Genomic DNA, 19410 nt, shown 5'->3' on the forward strand with positions numbered 1-19410 from the left:
GCCCCCAGGTGGTGAGGGTAGGTAACAACATCTCCACCCCGCTGATCCTCAACACTGGGGCCCCACTAGGGTGCGTTCTGAGCCCTCTCCTATACTCCCTGTTCACCCACGACTGCGTGGCCATGCACGCCTCCAACTCAATCATCAAGTTTGCGGACGACACTACAGTGGTAGGCTTGATTACCAACAACGACGAGACGGCCTACAGGGAGGAGGTGAGGACCCTCGGAGTGTGGTGTCAGGAAAATAACCTCACACTCAACGTCAATAAAACTAAGGAGATGATTGTGAACTTCAGGAAACAGCAGAGGGAGCACCCCCCTATCCACATTGATGGGACAGTAGGGGAGAGGGTAGTAAGTTTTAAGTTCCTCGGCGTACACATCACAGACAAACTGAATTGGTCCACCCACACAGACAGCATCGTGAAGAAGGCAGAGCAGCGCCTCTTCAACCTCAGGAGGCTGAAGAAATTCGCTTTGTCACCAAAAGCACTCACAAACTTCTACAGATGCACAATCGAGAGCATCCTGTCGGGCTGTATCACCGCCTGATACGGCAACTGCTCCTCCCACAACCGTAAGGCTCTCCAGAGGGTAGTGAGGTCTGCACAACGCATCACCGGGGGCAAACTACCTGCCCTCCAGGACAGCTACAACACTCGATGTCACAGGAAGGCCATAAAGATCATCAAGGACAACGACCACCCGAGCCACTGCCTGTTCACCCCGCTATCATCCAGAAGGCGAGGTCAGTACAGGTGCATCAAAGCAGGGACCGAGAGACTGAAAAACAGCTTCTATCTCAAGGCCATCAGACTCCAGCCACTTTAATAATGGGAATTGATGGAAAATGATGTAAAATATATCACTAGCCACTTTAAACAATGCTACTTAATATAATGTTTACATACCCTACATTACTCATCTCATATGTATATGCATATACTGTTCTCTATATCATCTACTGCATATTTATGTAACACATGTATCACTAGACACTTTAAACTATGCCACTTTGTTTATATACCCTACATTACTCATCTCATATGTATATACTGTACTCGATACCATCTACTGCATCTTGCCTATGCCGTTCTGTACTATCACTCATTCATATATCTTTATGTACATATTCTTTATCCCTTTACACTTGTGTGTATAAGGTAGTAGTTTTGGAATTGTTAGGTTAGATTACCCGTTGGTTATTACTGCATTGTCGGAACTAGAATCACAAGCATTTCGCTACACTCGCATTAACATCTGCTAACCATGTGTATGTGACAAATAAATTTGATTTGATTTTGATTTTGATTTGATGTTCTTGTTAAATATGTGTGTGCCCCTTTAAGAGATTCCAAGTGTTATGGACTAAGGGAGAGATAACCAGAAAGAGACAGGAGATATCTGGAATGAGAAACAATGACATACTGTGTTTAGACAGTCAGCCTAATTCTGATCTATTGCCCAATTGTTGCTCTTTTGCACAATCAGATCAGATCTTTTGACAATAATTGGGCAAAATATCAGAATTGGGCTGCCTGTGTAAACACAGCCTTAGAGACAAAATGTGAATAAATAGCCCAGGGTTCACATATTCCTCAGACTGCATTTACACAGGCAGTCCAATTCTGAATTGTTGCCTAATTATCAGCAAAAGAGATGATCTGATTGGTCAAAAGCAGTGGAGTCAAAATATACTATATACAGGGAGAACCAGTACCAGATCAATGTGAGGCTATATACAGGGAGTACCAGTATCAGATCAATGTGAGGCTATATACAGGGAGTACCAGTACCAGATCAATGTGAGGCTATATACAGGGAGTACCAGTATCAGATCAATGTGAGGCTATATACAGGGAATACCAGTACCAGATCAATGTGAGGCTATATACAGGGAGTACCAGTACCAGATCAATGTGAGGCTATATACAGGGGTACCGTTTGCTGATGGTAGAGATAACAGTCTATGTCTATGGCTTGGGTGGCTGGCTTCTTTGGCAATTTTTTCGTGCCTTTCTCTGACATCGTGTGGGCAGCCCAGTGATGTACAGGGCTGCCCGCACCACCCTCTGTTTGATCAACTCCACAACAGCCCTCTCGATGTTGATGTGGGCGTGGTCTCCCCTCTTTCTCATATAGTCTACGATCAGCTCCATGGTCTTACTGACATTGAGGGAGAGATTATTGTCCTGGCACCACACTGCCATGTCTCTGATCAGGCCTACCACTGTCGTTTCATCAACAAACCTGATGATGATGTTGAACATATGCATGGCTCCGCAGTCGTGGGTGAACAGGGAACACAGGAGGGGACTAAGTACACACCCCTGACGGGCCTTCGTGTTGAGGGTCAGCGCGGCGAAGGTGTAGTTGCCTACCATTACCACCTGGAGCCGGCCTGTCAGGAAGTCTAGGATCCAGATGCAGAGGGGGGTGTTCAGTCCCAGGGTCTTTGCTTGGTGATAATCTTGGAGGGGACGATGGTGTTGAACTCTGAGCTATAGTCTATGTACAGCATGTACAGTCATCTGTGGATCTGTAGTTTATGTGAATTGGCTGTCTGGGATGAAGGTGTTGATGTGTGTCATGACCAGCCTTTCAAAGCACTTCAATAATGACAGATATGTTACAACAATATTCTGATATGAATAGGAGAACAGCAGCCAATCAGTCCCATGTCAGTTGAGTCCTGTTCTAGACCTAACTGTTATGTTGAGGGTCTCATTCTGTAGTCGCTTTTGCAGTTCATGCAGTTTTCTTTTCATGAAAGCGCAAATAATATAGAGGAATAACATGAATATATTTACATATCTAACCATAAAGTAAGTAAGTAAACCTTGTCCTATCTAGAATGACCTATTATCTAACCATAGTCCTATTAAAATAAAATACGGTCTATTACAGTGAAACTGCAGTATTTTAATCTGAGCCAGTCCCCCATTGATAAACTGCATCTTAATGATTTATATGACAGATTCTCTGGTTATGGTTTGGGCAGTCATACGCTACGGACAATGAACACAATTGCATTTTATCGATTGGCAATTTGAATGAATAAAAATACCGTACCGAGATCCTGAGGCCCATTGTGAGGCCCATTTTTTTTGGTATCTGTGACCAACAGATGCATATCTGTATTCCCAGTCATGTGAAATCCATAGATTAGAGCCTAATGAATTTATTTCAATCGACTGATTTACTCATAGGAACTGTATCTCAGTTAAACCTTTTAAATTGTTGCATGTTGCATTTATATGTTTGTTCAGTATAGTTCCTCTCTCACAATCAACTATCTCAACATTCTATTAGAAATGTACCATTCTAGTTCCTCTCTCACAATCCACTATCTCAACATTCTATTAGAATTGTACCTTTCTAGTTCCTCTCTCACAATCAACTATCTCAACATTCTATTAGAAATGTACCATTCTAGTTCCTCTCTCACAATCAACTATCTCAACATTCTATTAGAAATGTACCATTCTAGTTCCTCTCTCACAATCCACTATCTCAACATTCTATTAGAATTGTACCATTCTAGTTCCTCTCTCACAATCCACTATCTCAACATTCTATTAGAATTGTACCATTCTAGTTCCTCTCTCACAATCCACTATCTCAACATTCTATTAGAAATGTACCATTCTAGTACCTCTCTGACAATCAACTATCTCAACATTCTATTAGAAATGTACCATTCTAGTACCTCTCTGACAATCAACTATCTCAACATTCTATTAGAGAGATATCACTCTAGTTCCTCTCTAACAATCCCCTATATCAACATTCTATTAGAAATGTACCATTCTAGTTCCTCTTTAACAATCCAATATCTCCGCATTATTTCCTTTGAGCTCTACTTGGTTACAGTCCCTTGACTTGAAGGTCCAACATGCAAATCACTATTAACTGTTAGGGTCACTAACCGAAATATACAATATCTAATATTCTAATTCAACATATCTGAAGAAAACTGACATATTGTCTTGAGAAATTAGGAAACACTTTGGCCATAAACTAAATGTAACAGGTTGATGCTCTGTCTGTCTACAGTATTGCACTAATAGTGCACATATCTTTCAAAATAGGATTCTCTGTGGAGAACCATTGTTGAGGCCCTATGGAATATATTAAAAAGGAAATTGACTGAAAGTTATAAGATACTGTCGTCTTTTCCCTATAGCCCCTGGGTTTACACATCTGTCTGTACCTTCTTCACAGTTTGGCCTACAAACTAATGTGGAAATGGGAGACTATCAAGAACGCAATGATGTTCTCTGTCTTGCTCTATGACCCCCAGAAGTTTCACGGGACTCGTCTGAAGGTTAACCTATAAAAACTAATGGAAGTATGGAGGTAGTTTTGTGGCAAAAACGGGGATAAATATGTGTCCTAGATAAACTGTAGGACATACACTTCAAAACCTTATTCGTTATGATTTGTTCTTGGACTGTCTTTTTTGGCATTTATGAATGTGTTATTCATTGCATTTCTATGGGCTATAGTAGTAAAGAGCAAATTCAATGTTTTATGATATTATTATAATATGTTTATACATATAGGGGTCTTGCAAGGTGTCAAAAGGGTTAAAAAGGGATGCTGGCCCATGTTGACTCTAATGCTTCCCACATGTTTTAAAAGTTGACTGGATGTCTTTTGGGTGGTGGACCATTGTTGATACACACGTGAACATTTTGAGCGTGGAAAAACCCAGCAGCGTTGCAGTTCTTGACACAAACCGGTGCGCCTGTCACTTAATACCATTCCGAAGTTCAAATATTTTGTCTTGTCAATTCAGCCTCTGAATGGCACACATACACAATCCATGCCTCAATTGTCTCAAGGTGTAAAAAATCCTTCTTTAACCTGTCTCCTACCCTTCATCTACGCTGAATGAAGTGGATTTAACAATTTACATCAATAATTGATCATAGCGTTCACCTGGATTAGGTCATTCTACGTCATGGAAAGAGCAAGTGTTCGTCATGTTTTATACACTCAGTGTATTCAGCCTTCTTCTGTTACATATTCTTATTGAAATATAATCTCCACCCCCCCACCCCCATCTCCCAAAATGATTAAATGTTGTATTGTAAAGGTATGTTTGAAAACAAATTAAACTATATAAATGAGAGAGAATAAAGAGTAGCAGAGACTCACCTTTAGAAACTTCACTTTCTACTCCAGTATCTTGGTTCTGATTCTGATTGAATGTAACATCGGAGTAGACAATTTCACCAGACATTATCACTACTTTAACCTGTTTACGATATTGGTTCCCAATTGGGAATCAACCCTCCCACGTGCAGCTGAAACGGTGGCGCATGGAACGCAAAAATATTCTTAAAAATATTTAACCTCCACACATTAACAAGTCCAATAGCTCAAATGAAAGATAAACATCTTGTTCATCTAGCCAGCAAGTCAGATTTCTAAAATGTTTTACGGCGAAAACATAGCACATATATATGTAAAACCACCACCAGACACAGCTCATTTCAATAGCCAAAACATGCAATCAACAAACGCAGGATTAAAAAATAAATCGCTCACTAACCTTTTGAAAATCTTCATCAGATGACAGTAATATGACATATTACACAGTACATATTTTTTTTTTTCAATAATATGCCATTTATATCCATAAATGTCCATTTACAGTGAGTTCACCTTCAGAAATTACTCAAAAATGCCCGCAGGAAATCTATGTAGCGCGGCAAGATAACGTAAATAGACATCATAAACTTTGACTAAATATACATGTTCTACATATAGTTAGAAAGATACACTGCTTCTTTATGCAACCGCTGTGTTAGATTTATTTTTAACGTTACAGAAATCGCACACTATTCCATATTGTGAGACAGCGCTCAGTTCCAAGCTACATTTCCACGTAATGTTGGAGTCAACAGAAACACAGATTTAAGCATAAATATTCCCTTACCTTCGATGGTCTTCGTTCAGAATGTTCTGGAAGGCTTCATACTTACCCAATACATCGTTTGGTTTCAAGTCTTGCGTCTTTGTATTAGCTACTGCTAATAACATCAGCTGAAATGCACCCAAAACGTCCTCTGGTCCGGATAAGTTGCGCATCAAAACTTCAAAATTACACATTATATGTCGACTAAACAGGTCAAACTAAGTGCAGAAGCAAGCTTTATGATGTTTTAGACGTGCAAAACAAACTTCAATTCAATCGGCCATCGTCTGCCCTTCTCTTGAGTGCTGGAAACAAAGGAATGGCTGTGACCAATTCGCGCCCATACGCACAGCCTATTCTCTCGTGGCACGCACTAATTTCACTCCCATATAATTCTCGCGCGATTTGAACGGTTTGAAGCTCTAATGAAAGAGGACATCTAGCGGAAGAGATAGAAAGTGTCCCCAGAATCATAGCTCGTTGGGAAGGGTGGGGGCCATGACGTCAAAGTTGCTCCAACTTTCATGGCCACAAAAACTAGTTTGGAAGAATGCCTGCCCTGTGAGTTCTGCTATACTTACAGACATAATTCCAACGGTTTTAGAATCTTTAGAGTGTTTTCTATCCAATAATAATTTTTATTTGCATATATTAACAATTATAGGGGCCAGATGAGTGTTCCACCATGGAACTTAAAATGGAGAAGTTGTGTTGTAAACCACATTGATTGACTTCTACTGATATGAACCCAAACAGAAGTGTTCCATGTCTGCACTATTATGATGTGATAGAGAGAGGAAGGAATAAGATGGCAGACCCAGTAGACTGAGGGCTTATGCTGTTGCTCTGTGACCAACGACCATATTAGTGTCAATATTGTGATCCACTAGAATGTGTAGTTACAGGCCTGTCCCTAAAGGGGGCGATAAGAAACCCCAGGTGTTCACCTGGCTATACCAAATGAATGAAAATTAAACAACACTTTATCCTGGAAACCTAGTCACAGCTTTGAAACACCTCTCTGGTCTGTTGTAATGAACTCCCCACAGCTCCTCCTCTGATGTACACACGCACATACAGTACATACAGTACACACCAACCACATATACACATCACACACCCACATACACACAGACCACACACATACACACAAACCACACACACACACACCCACATACACACAGACCACACACACATACAAACAAACCACACACACACAAACCATACACACACACACGTGCACAATTCATGATCAACTAGACTGATCACATAAACAAAAAAATTAAAACACATGTTACTACTAAACAGCTGTGTGTGTGTGTGTAAAGGGAGGGGTGGCTGCAACTGGTAGATCTATCTATCTAACTATCTATCTATGCAAATGTAACAAACGTCTCCACATTCTTATATCAAACCACAAGCTCTCAACTCATCTCAGGTCTCTATTCTCGTTCCATCCTCCTTTCTTCCAATAATGAGGAAGGAACCAGTGAGGCAATGGAGCTAACCATAAGCAGAAGTTTGTCAAAAAATAAACACGGCTTTAACCGTTACTCTTTTTTTCTCTCAGTCTTTGTACATTTCTGTAGAAAGCTTCTCTCTCTATTTCTCTGTGTGACGGTAAAGAGACGTGAACTAATCGATCTGTCATCATATAGGAGGTAGAGGGGTTTGTCAGAAGAACTGTAGTTCAGAGTTCCAGCAGGACAGAATGGAGCCCACCTTGATCTGTGTGTTACTCTGTAAGTACTGACTTAGTGTGTTTGTGTATGAACACTAATTACCTGATTTACTAAACCTTTGATGGAAAAAAGGAATAAGACAATCATGTAAATTTAGACAGTTTTATCTTTTTAGCTTTTTGGTTTTATTCCTTATTGATAAAACAGTGCAAATGCTTATTAGTAAATTATACCAAAATTATATTGCTGGACATGGTAAGTCTCTGGCCTTTTAAAGCTGCAGTCCGTAATTGAAACTACCACAAAACGGCCACCCTGCCACTTGTTGTGGTACACAGCTGAGGAATGTTGCTAGGGGAATTCATTCATGTACAATGTTTGTTTACACTGATATTGTTAGCAAACATTGTCATTAAATAACAGTATATTCTGTGTTATATTTTGAATTTATATAGCGCTTTTTAACCAACTGAGGTACTCAAAGCGCTTTACATAGTAGGGGGAAACTCACCTCTTCCACCAGCAATGTGTTGCACCCACCTGGGTGATGCAAGACAACCACTTCTGTGTCAGAACTCTCACCACACATCAGCTATTAGGTGGAGAGGTGACGAGAGAGTGCCTTCAGAAAGTATTCATACCCCTTGACTAATTTCACATTTTGTTGTGTTACAGCCTGAATTCAAAATGGATTCAATTGTTTATTTTTCTCACCCATCTACACACAATACCCATAATGACAAAGTGAAAACATGTTTTTAGAAATGTTTGGAAGTCTATTGAAAATGAATTATTCACACCCCTGCGTCATTACTTTATAGAATCAACTTTGATAGCGATTACAGCTGTGAGTTTTTCTGGGTAAGTCTAAGAGCTTTCCACACATGGACTGTGCAATATTTGGCGATTACTCTTTTTAAAATGATTCAAGCTCTGTCAAATTGGTTGTTGATCATTGCTAGACAACCATTTTCAGGTCTTGCCATAGATTTTCAAGTAAAGTGAAAACTGTATCTCAGCCACTCAAGAACATTGACTATCCTCGTGGTAAGCAACTCCATTGTAGATTTGGCCTTGTGTTTTAGGTTACTGTCCTGCTGAAAGGTGAATTCATGTCCTGGGTCTGGTGGAAAGCAGACAACCAGTTTTTCTTTAGGATTTTGCCTGTGCTTAACTCTATTTTTTATCCTGAAAAATTCCCCAGTCCTCGATTGCAAGCATACCCATAACATGATGCAGTCCCCACTTGAAAATATGAAGAGGGGTCCTAATTATTAATGTATTGTTACGCCCTGGCCTTAGTTATCTGTGTTTTCTTTGTTATTTTGGTTAGGCCAGGGTGTGACATGGGTGATTTATTGTGTTTCGTCTTGTCTAGGGGTTTATGAGATTTATGGGGTTGTGTTCAGTGTAGTTGTCTAGGTAAGTCTATGGTTGCCTAGAGTGGTTCTCAATCAGAGGCAGGTGTTTATCGTTGTCTCTGATTGGGAACCATATTTAGACAGCCATATTCTTTGGGTATTTTGTGGGTGGTTGTCTCCTGTGTTAGTGCCACACGGGACTGTTTTCGGGTTTTCACGTTTCTTGTTTTGTATTCTGTTCATTTAAAGTTTCTCTGATTAAAGAACCATGAACTTTAACCACGCTGCATATTGGTCCTCCGATCCTTCTCGCCTCTCCTTTTCGGAAGAAGAGGAGGAAATCCCTTACATGTATTGTATTTGCTCCAACCATAACACTCTGTATTCAGCACAAAAAAACAGTATTGCTTTGCCACATTTTTTGCGGAATTACTTTAGTATGTTGTTGCAAACAGAATGCATGTTGTAGAATATTTGTATTCTGTACAGGCTTCCTTCTTTTCACTCAGTCAATTAGGTTAGTATTGTGGAGTAACTACAATGTTGTTGATCGATCCTCAGTTTTCTCCTATCACAGCCATTTAACTCTAACTGTTTTAAAAAGTCACTATTGGCCTCATGGTGAAATCCCTGAGTAGTTTCCTTCCTCTCTGGCAAGTTAGTGAGGAAGGACACCTGTTGCTTTCTAGTGACTGGGTGTATTGATACACCATCCAAAGTGTAATTACCAATTTCACCATGTTCAAATGGATATTCAAGTATGCCATTTAAAAAATTGTCCCATCTACCAATAGGAGCCCATCTTTAAGAGATATTGGAAAACCTGGTCTTGTGGTTGAATCTGTGTTCGAAATTCACTTCTCAACTGAGGGGCCTTAGAACTAATAGTCTGTGTGGGGTACAGAGATGAGGAAGAAATTTAAAAATCATGTTAAACACTATCATTGCACACAGTGAGTCCATGCAACGTATTATGTGACTTGTTAAGCACAATTCACTTCTGAACTTATTTAGGCTTGCCATAACAAAGGGGTTGAATACTTATTGAATACTGAAATGTCTGCTTTTAATTTGTAAATAACTATGGGGTATTGTGTGTAGGCCAGTGACAAAGCATCTCAGTCTAATACATTTGAAATTCAGGCTGTAACACAACATGTGGAAAAAGTCAAGGGGTATGAATACTTTCTGAAGACACTATATTATGCCAACTAGTAATGAGGGGGATGATTAGGTGGTTATGATGGAAGGGGGCCAGGTTGGGAATGTTGCCATGACACCAGGGTTAACATCCCTAGTCTTACAATAAGTGCCATGGGATTTTTAATAACCACAGAGAGTCAGGACAACCATTTAACTTCCTATCAAAAAGACAGAACACTAATTAGGGTAATGTCACCTAGACTGCCCTGGGATCTCCTTAGACCAGAGGGAAGAGTGGCCTCTACTGACCCTCCAAAACCACTTCCAGCAGTCTCCTATCCAGAGACAGACCAGGCCCGACCCTGCTCAGCTTCAGAAGCAAGCCAGCAGTGGGATGAAGGGTGGTATGCTGCTGGTACTGTAGGTGGCAACAAGTAAAGTGACAACATGTAAAGTGACATGTGATAACAAACTACACATGTCATTAAACTACAAATATTTTAGCACATGATCTTGTGAAATAAAAGAGACATGGGGTTACATAATTTCAACGTGATACCATGAAACTAAACGTGATAACATTTTCACAACTAAAACAGCAAATTAAAATTTTCAAATTTACAATTTTTTTCACGTGAAAATACAATTCTACCGAGTTAGGTTTTCCCATGTTAAAGTTTTTCACACGTGAAATTGTTGCAATTCACATATGGTTTCAAGATTTACCTCACGTCTCTAGTTTTCACATGTGAAAATGTCAGCGCAACATGTGAAAACAGCTATTTCACATGTGAAAATGTCAGCTCAACATGTGAAAACAGTTGTTTCACATGTGAAAATGTCAGCTCAACATGTGAAAACAGTTGTTTCACATGTGAAAATGTCAGCTCAACATGTGAAAATGTCAGCTCAACATGTGAAAACAGTTGTTTCACATGTGAAAATGTCAGCTCAACATGTGAAAACAGTTGTTTCACATGTGAAAATGTCAGCTCAACATGTGAAAACAGTTGTTTCACATGTGAAAATGTCAGCTCAACATGTGAAAACAGTTATTTCACATGTGAAAATGTCAGCTCAACATGTGAAAACAGTTATTTCACATGTGAAAATGTCAGCTCAACATGTGAAAACAGTTATTTCACATGTGAAAATGTCAGCTCAACATGTGAAAACAGTTATTTCACATGTGAAAATGTCAGCTCAACATGTGAAAACAGTTGTTTCACATGTGAAAATGTCAGCTCAACATGTGAAAACAGTTGTTTCACATGTGAAAATGTCAGCTCAACATGTGAAAACAGTTGTTTCACATGTGAAAATGTCAGCTCAACATGTGAAAATGTCAGCTCAACATGTGAAAATGTCAGCTCAACATGTGAAAATGTCAGCTCAACATGTGAAAATGTCAGCTCAACATGTGAAAATGTCAGCTCAACATGTGAAAATGTCAGCTCAACATGTGAAAATGTCAGCTCAACATGTGAAAATGTCAGCTCAACATGTGAAAATGTCAGCTCAACATGTGAAAATGTCAGCTCAACATGTGAAAATGCAATTTTAATGTGAAACCGCACATTTCACCTGAGTCTTTTTTGCAAGGGATGTAATTAAATGGTGTAGGAGTTAAGTTGAGTGACATGCTGTACATTTGACATGATCACTTCAATATGACCCCACCTGGGATTTGAAACTCAGAACCTCTACATTTGGGGTACGCTGATCTTTCTGCTGCGCTAAAGAGTCTGTACTTCTGCATTCTCAGAAGTCCCCCACAGATGAATTGTTCGTATACATCTACGCACTTTGCAAAATAATGACATCTGCACTGCTATTTTAGTTCTCAGTTAATCTGACTATTCTGTCATCATGGATTTAATTTCCTGGATTCAGAAATGTAAAGGTTTTCTGTATAGTTGTCTAATGTTGGTGGGGCATATTATTCTGTTTTAATGTTACTCCTGAATAACTATGATAAATATAATAGGTTTTATTGAGTGTATTTTAAACAAAACTGAGATTTACAGTAAAGTTCAACATTTAGGAATACAGGTGAAATCAGTGCCATGAACCAAGATATTGTGAGTTTCAATCAAATCACATTTTATTGGTCACATACACATGTTTAGTAGATGTTTTTGCGGGTTCGGCGAAATGCTTGTGAGGACATGTTGCATTTAGATTAGTTGCTTATTTAGTCACATGCATAAGGTCACAGATGTAATTGCAGTGTACAGTGAAATACTTAAACTATGAGATCCAACAGTTCAGGTTTAAATGAAACAATAATAAAAACATAAAAAATAATATATACATATTTACAACTGTGACAATGAAAATACAAAATGTCCATTAAGGTGTGGGCAGGGTAATTGTCGGTATCAGGCTGTGATGCACTTGACATACTAGGCTGTAATGGTACACTAATCCGGACACTTATAAGAAATCTCACTATGCCCTCAGACGAACCATCAAATAGGCAAAGCGTATAGGGAGGAGGTCAGAGACCTGGCAGTGTGGTGCCTGTTCTTTTAATTTGACTATTTATTACTTTAGTTTATTGACTAAATATTTTTTTAACTCTATCTTGAACTGGATTGTTGGTTAAGGGCTTGTAAGTAAGCATTTCACTGAAAGGTCTACTACACCTTTTGTATTCGGTGCTCGTGACAAATACAATTTGATTTGGTATGTGTAGTGTTCCAAAACATTTGATTTGATGTGGAATCACATGTTTTTTTCCTAATGAGGCAATTAAAAGTTATACTCTTTCAGAATGAATGGCTATTATTCATTTAAAAGGGCTAAAATCTTTGTGGAAATTGCAGATTGCACCTTTAAAATAAAGTACAGGAATTATAAAGTATGTGGTAACATCAGTAACATGAATATGGCATGTTTTTTATTTAGAGCTAATATTGGTGCAATGTGACTTCCTTTGTTGTAGTGCTGAATACACACATCAACTCTGGACAATGTGAAGATGATGATGGTAGATATTTGTTCACTTCATCAAGGCTCTATCTCTTAATGCTTCATCCTATTTCTTTATTTGTGATATTTAAAGTTGATTTTGGCTTGACATATTTTGAGTTTTTAGTGTCTCGAAATAACATGTGTATCATGCTGGTTTGATTTTGTGCAGGAGTGTCGAAGGCTGTTCTGACCATACACCCCAACAGCTCCCAGATATTCAGTGGAGAGTCTGTCACTCTCAGATGTGTCATACAGGGGGGAGGAGTCACTGACAGGGAGTACAGATGGTTAACACCCAGTCCAGATCAATGTCCACAGAAAGAACATGTATGTATTATCAGTGCAGCTGAGTTTTCCCACAGTGGTGACTACAGATGTCTGGGTTCACATCAGCAGCAGGATTCTAAATGGAGTGATGTAGTCAGACTGACAGTGACACGTACGTCATCTTATCTCTCATTCACATCTGTGCCTCCATTCTTATAACCACTTGAATTTGGGCACAATTTTAAGGATGCTGTTTAGTTGTTGTAAAAACATCTGCTGTGTGTTTCCTCAGCTCTGCCCAAAGCTACACTGACTGTAGAGCCAAACCCTGTGTTCCCTGGGGAGACAGTTACTCTGATGTGTTCAGTAAGGTCTGACAGTATCTGGAGCTATAAGTGGTACAAAGACAGGAATGATAATGTAGCATCCCAGTCTGAAAGACACACTATAACAGGAGACACTCTCACCATCAATGGAGCAACAGTGAATGAGGGTCCCTACTGGTGTCAGGGCGAGAGAGAGTCCAGACCCACTTCTTCATCCATCAGTGACCCTGTCACTATCACTGTCAATGGTGAGTAGTGTCATACAGACACTATTTATATTAAGTCAATCATGGACTGTGGGTCAGTATTCATAGATATGATAGAAAAACAAAGACTTATTTCATTAAAGAAGTGTGGTGATCATACTTTGGAAAGATTGGTTCTCAAACTACATTTAATCATGATAGAGCAGATTCTATGTATGAATCAACTAACTACATTTAATCATGATAGATCAGATTCTATGTATGACTTAACTAACTACATTTAATCATGATAGATCAGATTCTATGTATGAATCAACTAACTACATTTAATCATGATAGTGCAGATTCTATGTATGAATCAACTAACTACATTTAATCATGATAGAGCAGATTCTATGTATGACTCAACTAACTACAATTAATCATGATAGATCAGATTCTATGTATGACTCAACTAACTACATTTAATCATGATGGAACAGATTCTATGTATGAATCAACTAACTACATTTAATCATGATGGAGCAGATTCTATGTATGAAACAACTAACTTAATGTGTCTTTCTACAGCTCTGCCTGTGGCCTCAGTGAGTGTCTCTCCTCAGGGTCTCCTCTACTCTGGAGAGACAGTCAGTCTGCAGTGTGTCATACCAGACTACACAGACTGGATGTTCCTCTGGTTCAGAGACAACCAACAGCTTCCCAGTCAGACCAGTAAAAGCATCACATTCCCCATCACTCAGACCGGTCAGTACAGATGTGAAGGGAAGAGGAGAGATCATCCCCAGAGGTCACAACCCAGTGATTATGTCACCATAAGTGTCACTGGTAAGTTCCCTACAATTGCTTGTATCACTATATCAGTGTATTATGAAATAGCCAATGTATGTGTCTAATCTCTGTTTCCTCAGCCTTTCCCAAAGCTACACTGACTGTGAAGCCAAACCCGGTGTTCCCTGGAGAGACAGTTACTCTGATGTGTTCAGTTGGGTCTGACAGTATCTGGAGCTATAAGTGGTACAAAGACATGAATGATAATGTAGTGTCCCAGTCTGTCAGACACACTAGAACAGGAGACACCCTCACCATCAGTAGAGCTGCTGAGTCTGTCCAGGGTCTCTACTGGTGTCAGGGAGAGATCCAGTCCAGATCCATATCATCAATCATCAGTGATCCTGTCACTATCACCCTGAATGGTGAGTAACTACGTTGTGTGTGTTTTTCTTTGTCAAACAGATGGACACTATTTATACTGAGTGCACAAAACATTGAGAACACTGCTCTTTTCATGACATAGACTAAACAGCTGAGACCAATGATCCCTTATTGATGTCACTTGTTAAATCCACTTCAATCTGTGTAGATGAAGGGGAGGAGACCGTTATTAAAGAAGGATTTTTAAGCCTTGAGACAATTGAGTCATGGTTTGTGTATGTGTGACATTCAGAAGGTGAATGGGCAAGACAAAAGACTTAAGTGCCTTTGAACGGGGTATGGTAGTAGGTGCCAGGTGCACCGGTTTGTGTCAAGAACTGCAACGTTGCTGGGTTTTTCACACTCAACATTTTCCCCTGTATATCTAGAATGTTCCACCACCCAAAAAACATCCAGCCAACTTGACACAACTGTGGGAATTATTGGAGTCACCATGGTCCAGTATCCCTGTGGAATGCTTTCGGATCCTTGTAGAGTCCATGCCCCAACAATATGAGGCTGTTCTGGGGGAAAAATGGGTGGGGGGTGCAACTCCATATAAGGAAGGTGTCCTTAATGTTTTGTGCACTCAGGGTATATTGAGTCAATCATGGTCTGTGTGTCAGTATTCTTCGTTATATAACAAAAATATAATTTTTTTTTTTTCTTCTCACAATTAAAGAAATATGGTGATCATATTTTGAAAATATTGGAACATGAACTGCATTTGCCTTAATGTTTGTGTTTTTCTGCAGCTCTGCCTGAGGCCTCAGTGAGTGTCTCTCCTCAGGGTCTCCTCTACTCTGGAGAGAGAGTCAGTCTGCAGTGTGTCATACCAGGCTACACAGACTGGAGGTACTACTGGTACAAAAACAACCAACACTTTCCTGATGAGACCAGTAAAGTCATAGATATCACCATCCCCATCACCCAGACTGGTCAGGCTGGTCAGTACTGGTGTGAAGGGAACAGAGTGTCTAGACCCACATCTTCACAACCAAGTGATCCTGTCACTCTCACTGTAAAAGGTGAGTTACTTTGTTGTGCTTTGTTGATGTTGTTGACTATTTATATTGAGTCAATCATGGTCTGTGTGCCAGAATTCTTAGTTACAATGAGCTCTAAAATGATCGGGACAGTGAAACATGTTCTGTTGTTCTGTTAAGCAATAACAAACATGTTAATTTAATACAGTACAGAGTCATTGTTAAAACACACACTGTATTCTATTGAGAGGAGTCTGTCCTGTACACTGACTCATAAACTTCATGTTTGAACATAAAGGAAAACATTTATATAGAGGTTTCATCTTTGTATCTGTGCCATTATGGTGTCTGTTACAACACGGGCAGCACATCTACATGTTAATGTTGCATGTGCCATAATCTACCAACTATGTTACAGAGGACGACCATGTGGGTAGTGGACACTTCAGGAAAAAGAGTAGAGTTTTGAGATGTATAGACAACAGGGAGGTTCCAACCCTCCAAGACCCCAAACATTGACATACATTTGACCAAAACACTACTACTACTACACACTTCTCTTCTGTACTGTACCCTACTCCACTGTACTCTACTGTACTGTACACTACTCTATTGTACTGTACCCTACTCTACTGAACTGTACCCTACTCTATTGTACTGTACCCTACTCTATTGTACTGTACCCTACTCTACTGTACCCTACTCTACTGAACTGTACCCTACTCTACTGAACTCTACTGAACTGTACCCTACTCTACTGTACTCTACTGAACTGTACCCTACTGAACTGTACCCTACTCTACTGTACTCTACTGTACTGTACCCTACTCTACTGTACTCTACTGTACTGTCCCCTGCTCTACTGTACTCGACAGTACTCTACTGTACTGTACCCTACTCTGCTGTACTCTACTTTACTGTCCCCTGCTCTACTGTACTCGACTGTACTCTACTGTACTGTACCCTACTCTATTGTACTGTACTCTACTGAACTGTCCCAGAGGACTACCATGTGGGTAGTGGACAAGTGCACAATTCAGGAAAAAGTGTAGAGTATTGAGATGTATAGCGAACTGGGAGGTTTCAACCCTCCAAGACCCCAAACATTGCCATCTATTTGATCAAAACATGACTACTGTACTCAACTGTACTGTACTCTACTCTACTGTACTCAACTGTACTGTAACCTACTCTACTGTCCTCTAATGTAATGTACCCTACTCTACTGTACTCTACTGTACTGTACACTACTCTTATGTACTCTACTGTACTGTACCCTACTCTACTGTACTCTACTGTACTGTACCCTACTCTACTGTAATCTACTGTACTGTACCATACTCTACTGTCCTCTAATGTAATGTACCCTACTCTACTGTACTCGACTGTACTGTACCCTACTCTATTGTACTCTACTGTACTGTACAATACTCTACTGTACTCAACTGTACTGTACCCTACTCTACTGTAATCTACTGTACTGTACCATACTCTACTGTCCTCTAATGTAATGTACCCTACTCTACTGTACTCTACTGTACTGTACACTACTCTTATGTACTCTACTGTACTGTACCCTACTCTACTGTACTCTACTGTACTGTACCTGCCTGTAAGATTGGTGCTCTAACTACATTTAATCATTATAGATCAGATTCTATGTATGAAACAACTAACTACATTTATCCGTGATAGAGCAGATTCTATGTATGAATCAACTAACTACATTTAATCATTATAGAGCAGATTCTATGTATGAATCAACTAACTACATTTAATCATGATAGAGCAGATTCTATGTATGAATCAACTAACTACATTTAATCATGATGGAGCAGATTCTATGTATGAATCAACTAACTACATTTAATCATGATAGAGCAGATTCTATGTATAAATCAACTAACTTCATGTGTCTTTCTACAGCTCTGCCTGTGGCCTCAGTGAGTGTCTCTCCTCAGGGTCTCCTCTACTCTGGAGAGAGAGTCAGTCTGCAGTGTGTCATACCAGGCTACACAGACTGGAGGTACTACTGGTACAAAAACAACCAACACCTTCCTGATGAGACCAGTAAAGTCATAGATATCACCATCCCCATCACTCTGACTGGTCAGGCTGGTCAGTACAGGTGTGAAGGGAACAGAGTGTCTAGACCCACATCTTCACCACCAAGTGATCCTGTCACTCTCACTGTAAAAGGTGAGTTACTTTGTTGTGCTTTGTTGATGTTGTTGACTATTTATATTGAGTCAATCATGGTCTGTGTGCCAGAATTCTTAGTTACAATGAGCTCTAAAATGATTGGGACAGTGAAACATGTTCTGTTGTTCTGTTAAGCAATAACAAACATGTTAATTTAGTACAGTACAGAGTCATTGTTTATACACCTATTTCTATTGAGAGGAGTCTGTCCCAAACACTGACTCCTGAACTTCATGTTTGAACATAAAGGAAAACATTTATATAGAGGTTTCATCTTTGTATCTGTGCCATTATGGTGTCTGTTACAACATGGGCAGCACATCTACATGTTAATGTTGCATGTGCCATAATCTACCAACTGAGTTACAGAGGACCACCATGTGGGTAGTGGACACTTCAGGAAAAAGAGTAGAGTATTGAGATGTATAGACAACAGGGAGGTTCCAACCCTCCAAGACCCCAAACATTGACATACATTTGACCAAAACACTACTACTACTACACACTTCTCTTCTGTACTGTACTGTACACTACTCTATTGTACTGTACCCTACTCTACTGAACTGTACCCTACTCTATTGTACTGTACCCTACTCTATTGTACCCTACTCTACTGAACTGTACCCTACTCTACTGAACTGTACCCTACTCTACTGAACTCTACTGAACTGTACCCTACTCTACTGTACTCTACTGAACTGTACCCTACTGAACTGCACCCTACTCTACTGTACTCGACAGTACTCTACTGTACTGTACCCTACTCTGCTGTACTCAACTTTACTGTCCCATGCTCTACTGTACTCTACGGTACTCGACTGTACTCTACTGTACTGTACCCTACTCTATTGTGCTGTACTCTACTGAACTGTACCCTACTGAACTGTACCCTACTCTACTGTACCCTACTCTACTGTACCCTACTCTACTGAACTGTACCCTACTCTACTGTACTCTACTGAACTGTACCCTGCTCTACTGTACTCTACTGTACTGTACCCTACTCTACTGTACTCTACTGTACTGTCCCCTGCTCTACTGTACTCGACAGTACTCTACTGTACTGTACCCTACTCTGCTGTACTCTACTTTACTGTCCCCTGCTCTACTGTACTCTACTGTACTCGACTGTACTCTAC

The 19410-nt window shown here is 39.8% G+C and overlaps 1 protein-coding gene across 2 annotated transcripts in view; it reads left to right on the forward strand.

Annotated features, from left to right (window-relative positions):
* The first annotated feature begins 7378 nt into the window (after positions 1 to 7378).
* LOC110531575 (cell adhesion molecule CEACAM5) overlaps positions 7379 to 19410 on the forward strand; it is a 32590-nt gene continuing 20558 nt past the window's right edge. For both annotated transcript variants that reach the window (XM_090183590.1, XM_090183581.1), the window contains exons 1-8: positions 7379 to 7670; positions 13062 to 13106; positions 13260 to 13529; positions 13650 to 13931; positions 14460 to 14717; positions 14801 to 15085; positions 15839 to 16111; positions 17996 to 18268. In XM_090183590.1, the coding sequence (XP_090039716.1) occupies positions 7640 to 7670; positions 13062 to 13106; positions 13260 to 13529; positions 13650 to 13931; positions 14460 to 14717; positions 14801 to 15085; positions 15839 to 16111; positions 17996 to 18268 (1717 nt within the window). In that variant the 5' untranslated portion in view covers positions 7379 to 7639. The remainder of the gene's footprint in view (positions 7671 to 13061; positions 13107 to 13259; positions 13530 to 13649; positions 13932 to 14459; positions 14718 to 14800; positions 15086 to 15838; positions 16112 to 17995; positions 18269 to 19410) is intronic.

The sequence above is a fragment of the Oncorhynchus mykiss genome, chromosome 9, assembly GCF_057628025.1.
Source record: "Oncorhynchus mykiss isolate SJ-2025 chromosome 9, ASM5762802v1, whole genome shotgun sequence".
Classification (NCBI taxonomy): domain Eukaryota; kingdom Metazoa; phylum Chordata; class Actinopteri; order Salmoniformes; family Salmonidae; genus Oncorhynchus; species Oncorhynchus mykiss.